This window comes from Cicer arietinum, chromosome 4 (assembly GCF_000331145.2).
Source record: "Cicer arietinum cultivar CDC Frontier isolate Library 1 chromosome 4, Cicar.CDCFrontier_v2.0, whole genome shotgun sequence".
Lineage (NCBI taxonomy): Eukaryota > Viridiplantae > Streptophyta > Magnoliopsida > Fabales > Fabaceae > Cicer > Cicer arietinum.
Window position 1 is genome coordinate 6,816,340 of NC_021163.2, and position 15,332 is coordinate 6,831,671.

Consider the following 15,332-nt stretch of genomic DNA (forward strand, 5'->3'; position numbering starts at 1 on the left):
TTTCCCTTCTTCTTCCCTAGTCTTGCAACAATGGAAAAAATTGATGAAGCACAACAAAGCTAGACCAAGATAGAACTAATAAAGCTCTATTTGTTCCCTCCTTTTCTTGTTTTTCTTCTCCAATCTCAACTTTTTTTTTTTTATGTTTTTGTTTTAAGTTTTATTTCTTTTATTTTTATTGTTGTCTCTTGACAATGAATAGATCTAAGATTGATGAAACTTTTTTTTATATTTCTTTTTATGAATTAGATTTTTTTTTTGTTTGGTTTTGGTTGGATTTTTATATGTTTGAGATATTACCTGCAACAGCCCACCCGCAAATTGTATGACATGTAACCTGCTTAACCTGTTGCGTAAAATGGATGGAAATGGGCCTCTATATTTCAGCTGCAGTTTAATTCGGTTGGTGTTTTTGAACCTGAACCCACCTTATCCGACCTGTTGTTCACCCCTAGTAATAACTTTTAGCCAATTAATCCTAAACACTCACCTAGATAAGTGTACCATTGATTAAGATCGTATCGAATGTCTCAATGTTGATGCATCAACCACAACCAGAACTATAACTGTACCTGCTCAATCATCTGGTTATATTGAAATTGTTTTTGCTAAAAATGACACAATTGTTAGTTTTATAAATGCATCAGATACAAGTTAATCAAATACTTCTAAACTTATATTTTATTCCTTTAGCACCACTAATCAACTTGTAAAAAGATTGAGTATGTAGTAGTGGTGAAAGAAAACACACTACTAATGTCCAACTACCTTAACAAACTATAAAAGATAAAACACCACACATACAAAACAAATGATTAATTGATTAATCCGCCTCACATTGACTTACACATATCATAGACCTCAAATTTGTAATATCACATTTAAGCAAATTATCTTTTGTTGGTTAATCAAAAGTCTCCAAGCAAAAATAGACACTTTCAAGATATTGTTTTATTTCACACGATATCAGGTTGCATCAAATATTTTGATTAACTTTTGACAACATGTTGTAAGTATCTTTTAAAAGTATCTCTTGTGGTTAAATAGTTTCACAACTAACTATCTAACTTATGAATCTACAACAACAAATCAATTAAACCAAAAATACAATCCAACATAAGCTCCTTCCCATTTAAAAGATTAAAATATCATGTGTTTCCTCTCTATTACTAAAATGATTTTCTCAAACAAATGTGACTTGATTCGATATAACTAAATTCAATTTGAGTTGCACTGATTTATTTGTATAAATATTTTTTGATTTTTATTGATATATAATTATATATTTATGTCAAATAACATTTATAGTTAAACAACCTTAAGTCCTTAACATACATACAATATAAAATATTATAAAAATAAATGATTATATTTAAAACATGAAATAATAAAATAAATAGATTAAATAATCTAATAAGTAAAATAGAAAATAATAAGAGAATAAAGGGAATGCATTCACATTATAAAATTCTTTTACATTGTCATAATTATAATTTGCTGCAACATCAAATAGTTAAATAATTGACATTGATTAAAAAAAATGTATAAAAAATTAAATGATTAAGATTAGATGAAAGTACGACACTATTTTACACGCTAGGGTCATTACCTTTGCACTCAAATTATAATTCAATAAGTATTATTAAAATATTATAATTCAACAAAAAATAATAAAAAAGGTTAAAATTTATTAATGTGGTTCATTTTTTTTTTAATCGATTTCTAAAAATAAATTTTAAAAAGATTCAATAATATTTATTTGATTTTGTTCGATTTGAATTATTATAATATTCGCAAAAGAAAATCTGAAAGCATTGCTATTATTTAATTTTGTTGATTTTAATTTTTTTTACCAGTTTACTGTTTTTATACTAGCATATTAAAAAAAAAAAAAGCAAATTAATATGAAAAACATAGCAAATGGTTATTATGGGACTAAAGTCACAGATTAAATTCCAAAATTTCCTTCATTTATTTCATATAAAAAAATTAATAATAAATCAAAGACACCGAATCAAAAACACGTTATTACGAAATTTGGATCTGTATCCGCGTTCTATAAATCCGTGGAGGTCTGACTGTGAGAGAAACTCCATTTCTTTTCTCTTTGTTACAAGGAGAAGAGATCCGCTTTCATCCAATATCGCTCTCTTCCTCAAGGCAATTCCCTTCTCTCTCTGTTCTCCAGATCTCTTCCATGCGTTTTGATTTCTCCATCTTTTCAATTTTCATCTAATTATTAAATGCCTCTCTTCTTGATCTAATAAATTATTCTTTTGCGTTAGATTTCTTCGTAGCTATTTAAATTATCTTTACTCTGTTTACGTTTTATTTATGTAACTGCTGGATCCATATCACATGTCATGAGATCACACAATTTTGAATCACGAGCTTGTTTTCTTCTTTTCATCTATATCTCTCTGTTGGATCGCAATTGTTTTCTTCTCAATCATTAGATTCTATTCGATTCCAATCCATTTTACGTAATTACAGTAGATCATGTTACGATGTTCCTCCATTTAGATATTCCATTGTTATATGTATTGTTTGCATTTCTTTTATTTGTTTGAATTTGATTTGTTGCGATTGATATATGGATCGAATTAAATTGAATTGTGATGATGTTTGTGTGGATTCAGAATACTTGAAAATGGGGCTGTCATTCACGAAACTATTTAGTCGGCTATTTGCCAAGAAAGAGATGCGTATTCTTATGGTAGGTCTCGATGCGGCCGGTAAGACCACCATTCTTTACAAGCTCAAGCTTGGAGAGATCGTCACTACCATTCCTACAATCGGTATGTTACTAACTTTCTATATTTCAAATTCATATAACCGTTGGATCAATTTCAGGTATTGGCCTTTTCACGCATTGCTGTTCATTCTTATTATTATATACTCTTTCTCCATTCAGTAAAGATTTTAATTGTTGTATATGTAATGGCAAATGAAGAGTATATTTATTTCTGATGTGCACTGAGATTGATATACTGTCAATGGTTTTGGTCCAATAATGTCTCTTTAGATTGACTTATTTGATGTTATTTATTTACGGACATATAAGCATTTGTGATATTATTTGATAAAACTTATGAAAACAACTTATGTTTTCAACTTATATCAATAAGTTCTCCAAGATAGTACATGAAACCAACTTATAACTTATATCAGACCAATTTTAAGATATTTTATCTTTTATTATAAAAATAGTTTATACATAAGCACTTATATGATAATCTGTTAATTGAGTTGTTAATCCAAACAGGCTATAGTGCCGTCAGTATCATTGTGCTCATGATAATGGCTTATTTTATATTTATGATGCTATGTGCCTTGTGCAATATGTACTAATGTGTCATTTGGTGTAGGGTTCAATGTGGAAACAGTGGAATATAAGAACATCAGCTTCACTGTCTGGGATGTCGGGGGTCAGGACAAGGTAATTTTTTCACTACATTTTCTATGTCGTACTAGACACACTAGAATACTTATTGTTGGTTTAGCACATGCTTTTGTTGATATTGTGACATGGTAATTATCCGAAACTGTCCTTGAGCAAGTATGGTTGTGAATGTGATATGATTTCCTTTCCAGATTTCAGTTTTAATCAGTAAATTTTGGTGATGAATCACTGATTGTCAGTTTAATGCAATTACGTAGAGGTACAGATGTTATTCGAAATACATATATTGTTCAGATGTGCATGTAGTTAATTGTACAATGATGTCTATGCAAATTGTAAGGTGATGCCTAGCTGGTTATCAATATCATAAACTACTTGTCAATAGGATCTTCTCTCTTTGTCTTTCAAGACTTTTGACGAAGTCAGCCTATGATAAAATACTCATCATTTCATCTAACTTTTTGGAGTTGGTGTATCTTAAGTTGGAGCCCTTTGGTTCAAGTTGTCTTACCTTTGACCTCTAGTAATAATGTATTATCTGAGGCATATTGAATCTCTTTCTACTAAAGATGGCAGTGACGATTGACATGTTTGTCCCTGCAGATTCGTCCTCTATGGAGACATTACTTCCAAAATACACAAGGACTTATTTTTGTGGTTGATAGCAATGACAGGGATCGTGTTGTTGAAGCTAGAGATGAGCTGCATAGGATGTTGAATGAGGTAACTAAATATATCCTGAATGAGTGAAAATGAAAGGTTGATTTCATAGATATTTGATTTCCCAGCTTAAATATGTGGGTGATCTTTTTGGATGAGCTTATAATACTTTTTGGCAGGATGAATTGAGAGACGCTGTGCTTCTAGTTTTTGCAAACAAGCAAGATCTTCCAAATGCTATGAATGCTGCTGAGATAACTGATAAGCTTGGACTTCATTCTCTTCGTCAGCGTCACTGGTAATTTAAAAATATTGCTCTCAACATTCTTTTTTACCCTTTCATTAACTTTCTGCTTCCGTTACTCATTCCAATCTTCATTGTTCTATACATGCAGGTACATCCAGAGCACATGTGCCACATCTGGTGAAGGACTTTATGAGGGACTTGACTGGCTCTCAAACAACATTGCAAACAAGGTTAATACTGAATCACTGTTTTGACTAACTGAACAATTCAATTTACATGACAATCCTACTGATGTCTCTCTTTTTTCGGGGGTGATTTGCAGGCATAGAGATTTATTAGTTAAGGGTACAAGAAGTTGAGTTTACTTTAGCGATTACGATATCCAACGTCTGGTTTTCTTGCCCTACTTAGATTTTCATTGCTCGAGCATGTATTATTTGTTTTAAAGAAAGAACTACGGTCTACTATTGAAGAATAATTTGATTTTTTTTCCCATGTATAACCAAATAGCATTGTTTAATGTGTACCTTTTGATTGTGAAGTCAATTGAATTATTAAAGCCACATGTTTATGTGTAAGTCTGTTAGATTCGTAGCAGCAACCGATAGGCAGAGCCTCGGCAAAGAGGAGGGAGGTTGGACTTTATTCTGAAATCCAGCTCTTTCTTCCTGATGATAATAGTATAAGATGATAAACATTCCTAACAAGTGAAATCAACCCTGTAAAATCAGATTTTGACAAACTAAATTGACGGAAAATATTGACCTATTAATATACGGTTAATTTTAATAATTACAATTATTTGATTAAAAGCAATTCTAACTATTCATGTACAGTTTTGTTGTCGTTGATATTCATATGTGGGCATTAGCAAGATTGAAATCAACCCTGTAAAATCAGATTTTGACAAACTAATATTGTTGTCGTTCGAATATAAAATTTAACCAATTTAAGAACTATTAGGCTATTAGCAAGATGGGTTGGCTTACCAACACCACTACTTCAAATGCACCACTGAAGCAGCACTTAAAAGAATAATGCTATCTAATGATTCGTACAAAACAAAAATTTGAAACGGTTGCTGCATGAAAGCATAAAACAATATTGAATTTTGCTAATTAAAATTGATAGTTTCAATACAGGCATAACCTTATGTCGCAACAAGGGATTAAGATCATCTTTTAATTCTTTCATTTTCTCTATGTTGTGAATCATAGATACAAAAACATTGATTTATTCAATTTTATTTTTTCCATATAAATCCATAAAAATTATTTTTGTATATATGAACATCACAAAGTGAGATAAAAGGAGATAATCTAAATCCCACAACAAGCCTACTTTACCTTTCTCCTTTTCGTGCAAATCTTACAAAATTGCGATCAAAATTCCAGATGAGAAGTTGACCCTTAAAGGTCAAACCCTTTGAATGGAAACTCGATGCCATGAGGTCAATAGCAAATATCAAAATTGAAGTAGAAACGGCTCTTAATTTCCTGGCCTTCAAAGCATAACAAACATGTTTTAAGTTGAAGCCTGAGTTTCCTGAATTCAGTTCTATTGTGCAAAATGTATTACAATTAGTGTACAAAATCTATCGTCATTTATTTGGCTGACAAAACTTGATTCATTTAAATATTTTCTTGGCTATCCAATTCCCTCATTTCTACTACTGGTGTCATAACATTTTCACGAACTTGGAGTGTTTGCCCAAACACGCCCATTTTCTGCGTCAAGTTCTGAATAGCCTCATGTCTATTTGCTAGTTCCATGAGAACCTTGATTCTCCTAAATGAAACATTGCTTGGCTTCTGCCCCTTCTCAACCATCTCCAAGAAACACTTCTCTGCTTCCAACAATTTTCCCATATCACAAAGCAAGTCAAACAGCACATCAGAAACCAAAGTATAAGACCCAAAACCCTTCTCCACCATGTCACCCCACAACTGCAATGCCATCTCCGCCTTTTCATGTTTCTTTAACAACCTTATTAAAAACATACAACTCTGCGTATTTGGAAGACATCCTTCAACCATCATTCTCTTATATAAGCTCCATGAACTCGGTAAATCATTGGACCAGTAATAAATCCTAAAGAACAAATTGTAAGTAGTTGCATTTGGACTTAAACCTTTGTTCGTCATCTCATCCACCAAATCATAAGCATCACCAAGCCTCTTTGCAATGCAAAAATTCCTAATGGCAGCATTGTACGCCGGAACGTCAGGGTAAATACCAAACTCCTTCATTTCCTTCAAAACATCTCTAGCCTTATCAGGCTGACCAATCAAACCCAACCCACCAATGATACAAGTATAAGTTATCACATCAGGCGATAAATCTCGTTCACGCATTTCATCAAACACCTTATAAGCCTTGTCAATTTCCCTACCTTTGCAATAAACATCCACCAAACTATTATAAGTTACAACATCAGGCTCAACCCCCATTTCCTTCATCTCCTTAAAGAACGATTCAGCATCTTCAGGGGTTTTCCACCCAGATAAAAGAATGTTAAAGGTTTGCAAATTTGGATGAAAACTATGCTTCAAACTATGATAAACATTTCTAGCATCCGTCATGCTTTTCTCTTGGCAAAGAGTTCTTAACAAGGAATTGAAACAATCGGTACCGAAATCGGGTACAATTTTCTTGAACTTTCTAAACGATTCAACCGTTTGTTTAACGGAGCAAACTTTAGCGACTCTAGCCAACACAACCATAACGGTTCTAGGGGTTATAACGGTTCGGTCTTTTCGTCGCGCTTCGGTTAAGAGATCCCAAACATGGTTGAACATGCGGCTTCTACCAAGAATGTAGAGCATGGTGTCGAGTGAAAACGCGGTGTGGTAAAACCCTTTTCTTCTCCCTGTGTAATTGAAAAACTCTAGGGTTTGAGAAGGGTTTGCGTGGCCAAATCGAACCCTTTTGAGAACTTGGTCGATTAATTCGTTTGAGAGGAAAATTCCGCTTGATTTTAGGGTTTGTTGTAGGTGTTCGGGTGAAGAGGAGTTGCTGAGAATGTTGAAAACTTTGTTTACGTCGTCGTTTGGATTGAAACTGAAGAGGCGGCGGAGAATGAGATTTGAAGGGAGAATGGACCTGAATGGTGATTCAGATGTGTAATGTCTCAGGAACATTTCAAATTTTTTGGGTGGTTAGTGATAATTGTTAGTTGAGGAAAATTAGAAATCAATTAGCAGATGATTAGGATCGACGAAGCTATTTGATTTCATGTATATATAGAGAGTGAACTAGTTTAACCCATCCTGGATAGTTATTGATTTTAAAATCTCACTGTACTGAGTTGTTGTACCCTCCCTTGGCATGAATTATCACTTCAGAAAGTGAAATTTAAAATGATTATATATCAAAATTAAGAGATCGATTTTAACTTGTTGAATAAAAAAATACTGCACATAAAAATTAAAAATTGTTCTTTAGATTTTTGAGCGGATGAATTAGATGATAAAGAAAAAAGGCGAAAGTTGATATGTTTGAAGTTGAAAATGAACCCTACTTATTTTGGGGTTTTTATTTTTTTTAAATTAAATAGTTTTTTTGACAAGAATAAAAATTAATTAGTTAAAAACTTTTATTAATTGATTCAGACACTATCACTTTAATAACTAAAACTTTTTTAACAAATTTTAGTAGACTTTTGAAAAAGGACCATGACATGTATATTTTGAGATTTAAACGATCAATTACAATTTATTTATTTATTTTCTCTTTTAGATGATCATAAAGTTGTTTTATATGCAACACGTTCAAGCAATTAACCAACTAGGCAACACATTCAAACAATCAACCAACAAGTAAAAAAATATTTGGATGATGGTGTTAAATTGGTTGGGGGTTCCCTCTCCTATGCCAAACACAGCCATTTGCCTTCTTCTTTAGTGGTGCATTGGGGGGTGCAAGGCACTCAGTGTAATATCATACGGTTGACGTGTACCTGATCGATATAGAGAGCTCAAAATCTTCATGTGTCTAAGTTACAAAATTGTGACTTACACTTATTTTTTGAACAAATGTATATTTATTGTGGTGGTTGAAGTACACCCTAAACAAGTAAAAAAAAAAACTAAAAAATGATGGTATACAAATCAAACAAATAAACTTTGATGAATATTTGTAAAGCAAATAGATGAAACAAAAATTCGATTATTGCATTTAAATATTTGTTATTTAAATATATGTAAATTAAAACATAATTTTGGAGTATAATAAAATGAGACTTTAAATGATTAATTAAGTGTCACGAATGAACACATTTATAAAATACATATGTGTGATTGTTTATAAGATATTTTATACTAGTCATTAGAGTATGACCAAGAGTATAATTAAGAGGTCAAATATAAATTTAATTTAATTTATTTAAATCTTAAGAGTGTTTTATCTTTTTATTTTTACAACTCTCGTGTGAAGTTTTTAAAAAAAAAAAATTGATGTAGTAGCTCATACTCTAGTAGAGTTATTTTTACTTTTGTGAAAACAGCAATTGAAATATATTCAAATGATCAATGTCTTCTAAATATATAGAGATATGAGTAAGGATGGGAACCAAGAGTATTATCCTCTATCTCTTTGTTGCTGTCACTCAAAATGTTCCTCACTCTCATCGTCATTCTCAATCTCAAAAATATTTTAATTATATTGACATAATATAATAATCAATTTTTTATTAGTTTTAACCAAATGAAGAGTAAAAAATTAAAATTCAACTATAAAACAATACAATATTAAGATATTATTATAAGTTCGGACAATAATAAATATTATATATAAAATAAATTAATACAGACAATAAAAAGAAAAATAAATATGACACAGTGTATATGTATCTATATATGTAATATTTTTATGAAATTGTGAGGGGACTCTAAAAAGTAAAAACCAAGGGTATGATCTCATCTCCAATTTCCAAACTGGTTTAGCTGGGACTTTCTTTCCCGTCTCCATCTCTCACGGAAAAATTCACGGCTGAAAGAACGCTAAATAGGGTAGTCACTGCGGTGTCGTTATTTTTCTTTTGGTATAAAGCGGGATCCTTATTTAGATTACAAAAATTGACATCCATACAAATACCGTAACACTCTCAATTTTAAACTTTCTAATTCTTTGGCTGCTTCTTGTTGTTTCGGTCAATGTGCAAGAAACACGGCACCTAATTTTTCTTCCTTTTAGTCTTGCGTTGATCACTCATTTTAATGAGTTCAAAATATTCGCAAAAAGAAAATATAAGTAAAACTAATTAATATTTTTCAATTAAATATGCACAAAATTTAATTACATCTCCCATAGTTAAAGATAATATTTTTCAGATATTCTCCATTTAATTTAAATTTATTTATTTTTAATGATCTAATTTATTAATCACATACTAAAAACAAACAAACAAAAAGTTACTAATCACATAGAATCATTTAGCTTAATTGTATTTTTTATCCTTTAATTTTTTATAATTTATTAAATTTATTTCTTATTTTAAAAGCCCACTATTTTGATTTTTATTTATAAATAATAATTTGATATATTTTAAATAATATAACATACAATATTATAATATAAAATCATCTAGATGTATTAATTATTCATATCATTAATAAATTACAAAAATATATTATTTTTTAAAATTGAAAATTAAATTCTTAGAGAATTTGATTGTGATTTTATGAGTATTAATCGTTGTACATAGTTTTATTATATCACATTATTTAAAATATATTTATATCGTTAATTTTTAATTAAAAAATAAAATAAGAGATTAATACTATTAATTTTAAAACAAAAAAAATTAATTTCATAAATTAATAAAAATATACAAATTAAAATTGTAATTAAATCAATAATTTAAAAAAAAAATAAACGTACAACCATTCCACCACTACATTTGTTAGGTTCTATATTTTTCATGTTACAGAAGTTTTAAAACTCGGGAGAAATTGGCTGCAAACTTCATTCTAAACACATGAATATTAGACTTAATTTAAAAATTTAGACGAAAAAAAATATTTTAATTTAAAATATTATCTTCCCTCACTTTATGTATCTTAAATCCATGAAACCAAACCCAATTTAAAAAAAGAGGATTAAAATATAATGTTGGTCTCGTTTGAATAAATCTGCATTTTTCATCCTTTTATTTTTCCTCTTCAATTTTGATTTTTTATTTTAAAAAATATTATATTTGTTTTCTTCTCTTAATTTAACTTTCATCATTGATGATGTGATAATAATTAAGTGGTGTAAAAAAAATTTCACACAATCACGTAGAAAATCATGGTAATATAAAATTTTAATTAATTTTAAATTACTTAACACCATTTAAATAATCTGAAAAAATAAAAAATTTAATTTATTTTGATTGCCTTAAAAAAAGTTAATTTAATTTTAAAAAAATTATAAAAATATTGTTTTAAAATTTCCTTTCTTTACTTTAAGAAAATAAATATTTTTAAATAAAATATTTTATCTTAATTTTTTTTTTAAATATAGCATTAGCACAAGAAAAAAAATAATTAAAAAACAAATAAATTAAAAAAAATTATGATACAAGTTTAAAGTAAATAAAAGTAATACTTAGTTGTAGTTTTGATATTTTTTTTTCTCACCAATTCGCATAACTAATATCCTTATTTTAAAAATTTAACCGATTGAGTCTTTCACTCTTATTTTTTAACTAAAAAAATAGAGTTTATATATTTTAAGTAATGAAAAATTCGATCTCGTGACGTAGATACATATAGATGTATTAACTATTTATATGTTATTAATTAAATTACAAAATAAATAATTTTTTAAGTTAAAATAAATTTTTTTAGAGGAGTTTATTGCAATTCCATGATTATAAATCATTCAATATAACTGTATCATATATCACGCCGTTTAAAATATGTAATATTTTCATTTTTTTAATTAAAATTTAAATGAGAGATCAAAATTGTTGAGTTTAAAAATAAAAAGATAAAGTTTACAAATTAATAAAAATAGAGGACCAAAGTTGCAATTAAATTTAAAAATACCTTAAACAAAAACTTTTAAAACAAAGAAAAGATTTTTAAAAGGAATTATCTTTTTGTAAAAATTATTAAAATAGAATTAAGTTAAATTAAAATTTCACAATAAACTTTTTTCAAAATATCATTTAAATATTGTAACCAAAACATGTTTTTAGTAAAGATTTGGTTTTACAGTGTTACGTGTAGATGTGAAATGAGTACCAGATTCCACAAGCTGCCCGCACTAAATCTTTGTATGCGCGTGACTCAGTCAGATGAAAGGGATGAACAAAGAGTCAACCAGTCAAACTTCAACCAGCAACCTTACTTTCCATCTTAATCCTAAAAAGTACTAGTGCTATTAAATTTACCAAAACACCACCGGATGAATCTAGCGATCACTGTTACGTACCATTTTTATTTTTTAAATTTGTGGAGTGCAAACCTTGGATGGAGTATGCTTGTTCTTATCCAACTCTTATATATATATATATATATATTAACTCCACGCATGACCCCAACAACTGAAACCGTCAATCAACAAACAAAGCCAACTCTAACACGTTTCTTCACAGCCTCACTCATGAGAGTTATGAAAGATGTGTCTACAAAACTCAACCAATTAAACGAGACGGACCTAAGAAAGGGTCCATGGACATTAGAAGAGGACACCATTCTCGTTAATTACATTACAACCCACGGTGAAGGTCATTGGAATACTGTCGCATGCTGTGCAGGTACGTACATATATATTTTCTTCTAAGTTTATTACTATCCTTAATAATTAGGACATACTACGTAGCTGCATAATCTAATTAAACTAAACTAACTAATTAAATAGGTCTGAGGAGAAGTGGGAAAAGTTGCAGATTAAGGTGGCTAAACTATCTGCGTCCCGATGTGCGGCGTGGAAATATCACACTCCAAGAACAGATATTGATTCTTGACCTCCACTCTCGTTGGGGCAATAGGTATAAAATGTTTCACTTATCTCTTTTGGTGTTCAACGCGTGTCAGAACACCATGCAATGAAGTTGTAGAACATAAAAAAGAAGGAAGAGATATACATAAAAACATATATTATTATGTTGTCAAATTAATACAACCATATAATGGATAAGTACACGTGTTTATTTTTTTTTAAGGTGGTCGAAAATTGCACAGCATCTACCAGGAAGAACAGACAATGAAATAAAAAATTATTGGAGGACGAGAGTGATGAAGCAAGCAAAGCAACTCAAATGTGATGTCAACAGTAAACAGTTCAGAGACATATTGCGTTACGTGTGGATGCCCCGTTTGCTCGAACGGGTTCAATCCGATCCAAACGGACCCGATGACATTCTTCCCCGAAACGCTATGCACAATTCAGTTTTGGAAACAGAGGGGCCAAAACAGAACAACTCCTCAAGTGTACTCAGTAGTACTTCCTCAGACTCATCGGTGGAATTCCAAGTTCCTTCGAAATTGGCCCAAAATGATTCTTTGGAGATGTTGGGCCATGATGACCCGGCCCAAAAAGGCTCCGAATTATGTTCCAGTTTTAATAACCAAGTGGGGAATAATGGTGGTGGCGGCGACTCATTGGAGAGTTTGTGGAACGACGAAAGCATGTGGTTTTTGCAACAACTCTCTGATGATCTCCAAATAAAATACAATTCCTTTGCGTGACGCTTTATTTAATTCATAGTAGTGTGAAAACGTTGAACAACCGTCCAAAAATGTTTTGATGACTTTGATGTGTAAATTGTGAAATTGGTATACGGCACTAAGTAGGTCATAGGTATATTGTCGCATTAGGGGATGAATTCATAAGCTTGTTGCTACAAAAATACATGAAAATTGCACGCGCTAAAGTCTTTATTCCTTGAGCAATTATGGTAAGTTGATTTGTGATTAGTTTCATTGTTAGTTTTTTCTCTACTTTTGACGTAAGTTAATGTAGTGCTCTTTTACGTGGTATTGGCTTGTGCTTCTACGCTTGTTAAAGCGTGTGATTGCTCTGCTTTTAAACTAGGAAAAATAGTTTGTGGAGAACAAGCGAGCATGCGTTCCATCAATAAATTTACACAGTTGGTTTTAATTAACCCCCAAGACACTGGAAGTTTAGTGCTACATGTCTGAGATTGACAAGCTATTTCCTTCGTTGGTTTCGTGCTCGCAAGTACTTGAGAATTTCCAAGTGTAGAGGAGCTAGCACGTGAAACTTTATCAATTATAAATTGACATATAGCACATGTAACACGGTGTCCTTGTGGACTTGTGGTGATTCCTACTATTATTGATTAAATTTCAATGTATCTCACGATAGATTTGTAAAAATCTCAGTGAAGCATGTGGCCCTAAATATACGAAAGCAACGTGGGACTTTGATTAGCTTTATTTCGTCTATCTCTATAACTTCGACCTTGAGTTTTACTCATTTTATTAAATTTTATTTAGTAGAGTTTAGATCATCTTCCGTTATTAAGAAATTTAAATAAATGTAATTAATATTTTAGATTTTATGTATAATATAAGTTAAGTTTATTATTAAATTGTAATATTTTAATGTTAAATTTTTAACTATTTGAGTTAAATATTTTTAAATTAAATAAAGAGTATATTATGAAATTGTTAGCGTTGACAATGAAATGATGAAGCAACTCTAGGTGGGTGTACCTCCAACCACTATGATATCTAATCCGATTGAAGTTAGGGGTGATTGTGGTGAGATTAACATCAGTTATAAAAAAAAAACTCATTGTATCTAAAAATTATAGTACTTGTTGTTTGGATGACATTAAAAAAAAAAACAATCGAAATGCATGCGATTTAGATTAGATTGATTTTTGGTTGATGCAAATTATAATTATAAACTTTTATTTGAATATTATTACTATAAATTTACGTTAAAATAACCAATTTGAAACAAAATATACTATATAATAAACTCAAAAATTAACATTATAGAATAATACTAATAGATTATGTTTGAAATATATAAAATTGTAAAATATTATATTAAATTAATAAGTGTTATTAATAAAAATTTAAACTAGCAAATAATAGGTTTATGCAATATCTAATACTAATAAAAAAATACACATTAAAATTTATATATTTTTGATTTGGTTCGATCTTAAAAAATGAATACGAAACTCATACGAAACTCAATTCAAATATGTCCAATAACATTGGACTTCGACTTTATAGGGTTCATGGTTTTTTTTATATAGGTTTTGATATGAGCACCCCTAGTTGGAGTTGAAGATAATGAGAGGTATAAATTAATGTGTACCTTGCTTTTGACAAGAACACTTTTATAGTGTGATTTTATAAGAAGGATATTCATCAACGCAGTTATGTCGTATTAGGTAGAATTTATGGACCATTGAGTGATGTTGATCAAATAGTGATCAATGATTTTTGATAAACAATACAAAAATAACAAAACTAGTGAGTGAGATTTATACTAAAATCTATAAAAGTTGATATTAATTAAATTAATACAATTAATGAAACAAAAAATGATTTTGAGGCCAAAAAAGTTTTAGGTAAAAAAAGATTGAGGCCCAAAGCAGTTTTGAGGTCCAAAGAATTGCCTTACTTGTTGCCCACAAACCCTAAAATGACTTGCTATAAATTCAGAGCATGTGCACAGTGTCGGAGCACCGCTGTTGAGTACTTCTTCGTCTACATCTCTGTAGGTTAATTGTTGCCTTTTAATTTTACATTGTTCTTAGTTTTCTTTTGAAAATGAATTGTTTACAATATTTGGAAGAGATCACGGTGATGACCACATAAAATTCAAGCTCAACAGACCGGAATGCACGGTTCCTCTCTCTTTTGAGTGGCTACTTTGCGTGTCGATAACCCCGCATAACTGAGTGATCTTTTCCATTTTTTTAATTTATTCTTTCTCTCTTTTCTTTCTTAAATAATTTTATTATTTTGTAAATGAAAAAACATGCGCCGCGTATTATTACTTTTCTTTTCAAAATCGTAGTTGATAATTGTGTATTCGGGGAAAGAG

General features: G+C 30.1%; 3 protein-coding genes and 1 non-coding gene across 5 annotated transcripts; 3 read left to right on the forward strand and 1 right to left on the reverse strand.

The window, feature by feature from the left end:
- Window positions 1–2,020: 2,020 nt before the first annotated feature.
- Window positions 2,021–4,873, forward strand: LOC101496091 (ADP-ribosylation factor). Of its 2 annotated transcripts, XM_004495827.4 has the most exons (7): window positions 2,021–2,160; window positions 2,640–2,798; window positions 3,369–3,439; window positions 4,007–4,126; window positions 4,243–4,361; window positions 4,459–4,540; window positions 4,633–4,873. In XM_004495827.4, exons 2-7 carry the CDS (start codon window positions 2,651–2,653, stop codon window positions 4,636–4,638), a joined length of 546 nt encoding a protein of 181 aa, XP_004495884.1. In that variant the 5' UTR covers window positions 2,021–2,160; window positions 2,640–2,650; the 3' UTR covers window positions 4,639–4,873. The 2 variants fall into 2 exon arrangements, with proteins under 2 accessions (XP_004495884.1, XP_027189855.1); XM_027334054.2 differs by having other exon boundaries at window positions 4,459–4,670.
- A 907-nt stretch (window positions 4,874–5,780) lies between these two features.
- LOC101495770 (putative pentatricopeptide repeat-containing protein At1g02420) lies at window positions 5,781–7,586 on the reverse strand. The gene has a single exon (XM_027334053.2). The coding sequence runs from the start codon at window positions 7,448–7,450 to the stop codon at window positions 5,942–5,944; it is 1,509 nt and encodes a 502-aa protein (XP_027189854.1). The 5' UTR covers window positions 7,451–7,586; the 3' UTR covers window positions 5,781–5,941.
- A 4,227-nt stretch (window positions 7,587–11,813) lies between these two features.
- LOC101495438 (transcription factor JAMYB-like) lies at window positions 11,814–13,216 on the forward strand. The gene is made up of 3 exons (XM_004495825.4): window positions 11,814–12,054; window positions 12,159–12,288; window positions 12,463–13,216. Exons 1-3 carry the CDS (start codon window positions 11,829–11,831, stop codon window positions 12,986–12,988), a joined length of 882 nt encoding a protein of 293 aa, XP_004495882.2. The 5' UTR covers window positions 11,814–11,828; the 3' UTR covers window positions 12,989–13,216.
- A 1,865-nt stretch (window positions 13,217–15,081) lies between these two features.
- LOC113786425 (small nucleolar RNA Z107/R87) lies at window positions 15,082–15,192 on the forward strand. Its single transcript, XR_003472709.1, has one exon. It is a non-coding gene; the product is annotated as a small nucleolar RNA Z107/R87 (small nucleolar RNA).
- Window positions 15,193–15,332: the final 140 nt, after the last annotated feature.

What these genes read in the sequence shown, in the direction of transcription:
- LOC101496091 (XM_027334054.2), top strand. Translation starts at nt 2,651, where the DNA reads ATGGGGCTGTCATTCACGAAACTATTTAGTCGGCTATTTGCCAAGAAA. An exon ending in ATGTCGGGGGTCAGGACAAG is followed by an intron (nt 3,440 to 4,006) that starts GTAATTTTTTCA and finishes TTGTCCCTGCAG; the next exon opens with ATTCGTCCTCTATGGAGACA. An exon ending in TGCATAGGATGTTGAATGAG is followed by an intron (nt 4,127 to 4,242) that starts GTAACTAAATAT and finishes ACTTTTTGGCAG; the next exon opens with GATGAATTGAGAGACGCTGT.
- LOC101495438 (XM_004495825.4), top strand. Translation starts at nt 11,829, where the DNA reads ATGACCCCAACAACTGAAACCGTCAATCAACAAACAAAGCCAACTCTA. An exon ending in TACTGTCGCATGCTGTGCAG is followed by an intron (nt 12,055 to 12,158) that starts GTACGTACATAT and finishes CTAATTAAATAG; the next exon opens with GTCTGAGGAGAAGTGGGAAA. An exon ending in CACTCTCGTTGGGGCAATAG is followed by an intron (nt 12,289 to 12,462) that starts GTATAAAATGTT and finishes TTTTTTTTTAAG; the next exon opens with GTGGTCGAAAATTGCACAGC.
- LOC101495770 (XM_027334053.2), bottom strand. Translation starts at nt 7,450, where the DNA reads ATGTTCCTGAGACATTACACATCTGAATCACCATTCAGGTCCATTCTC.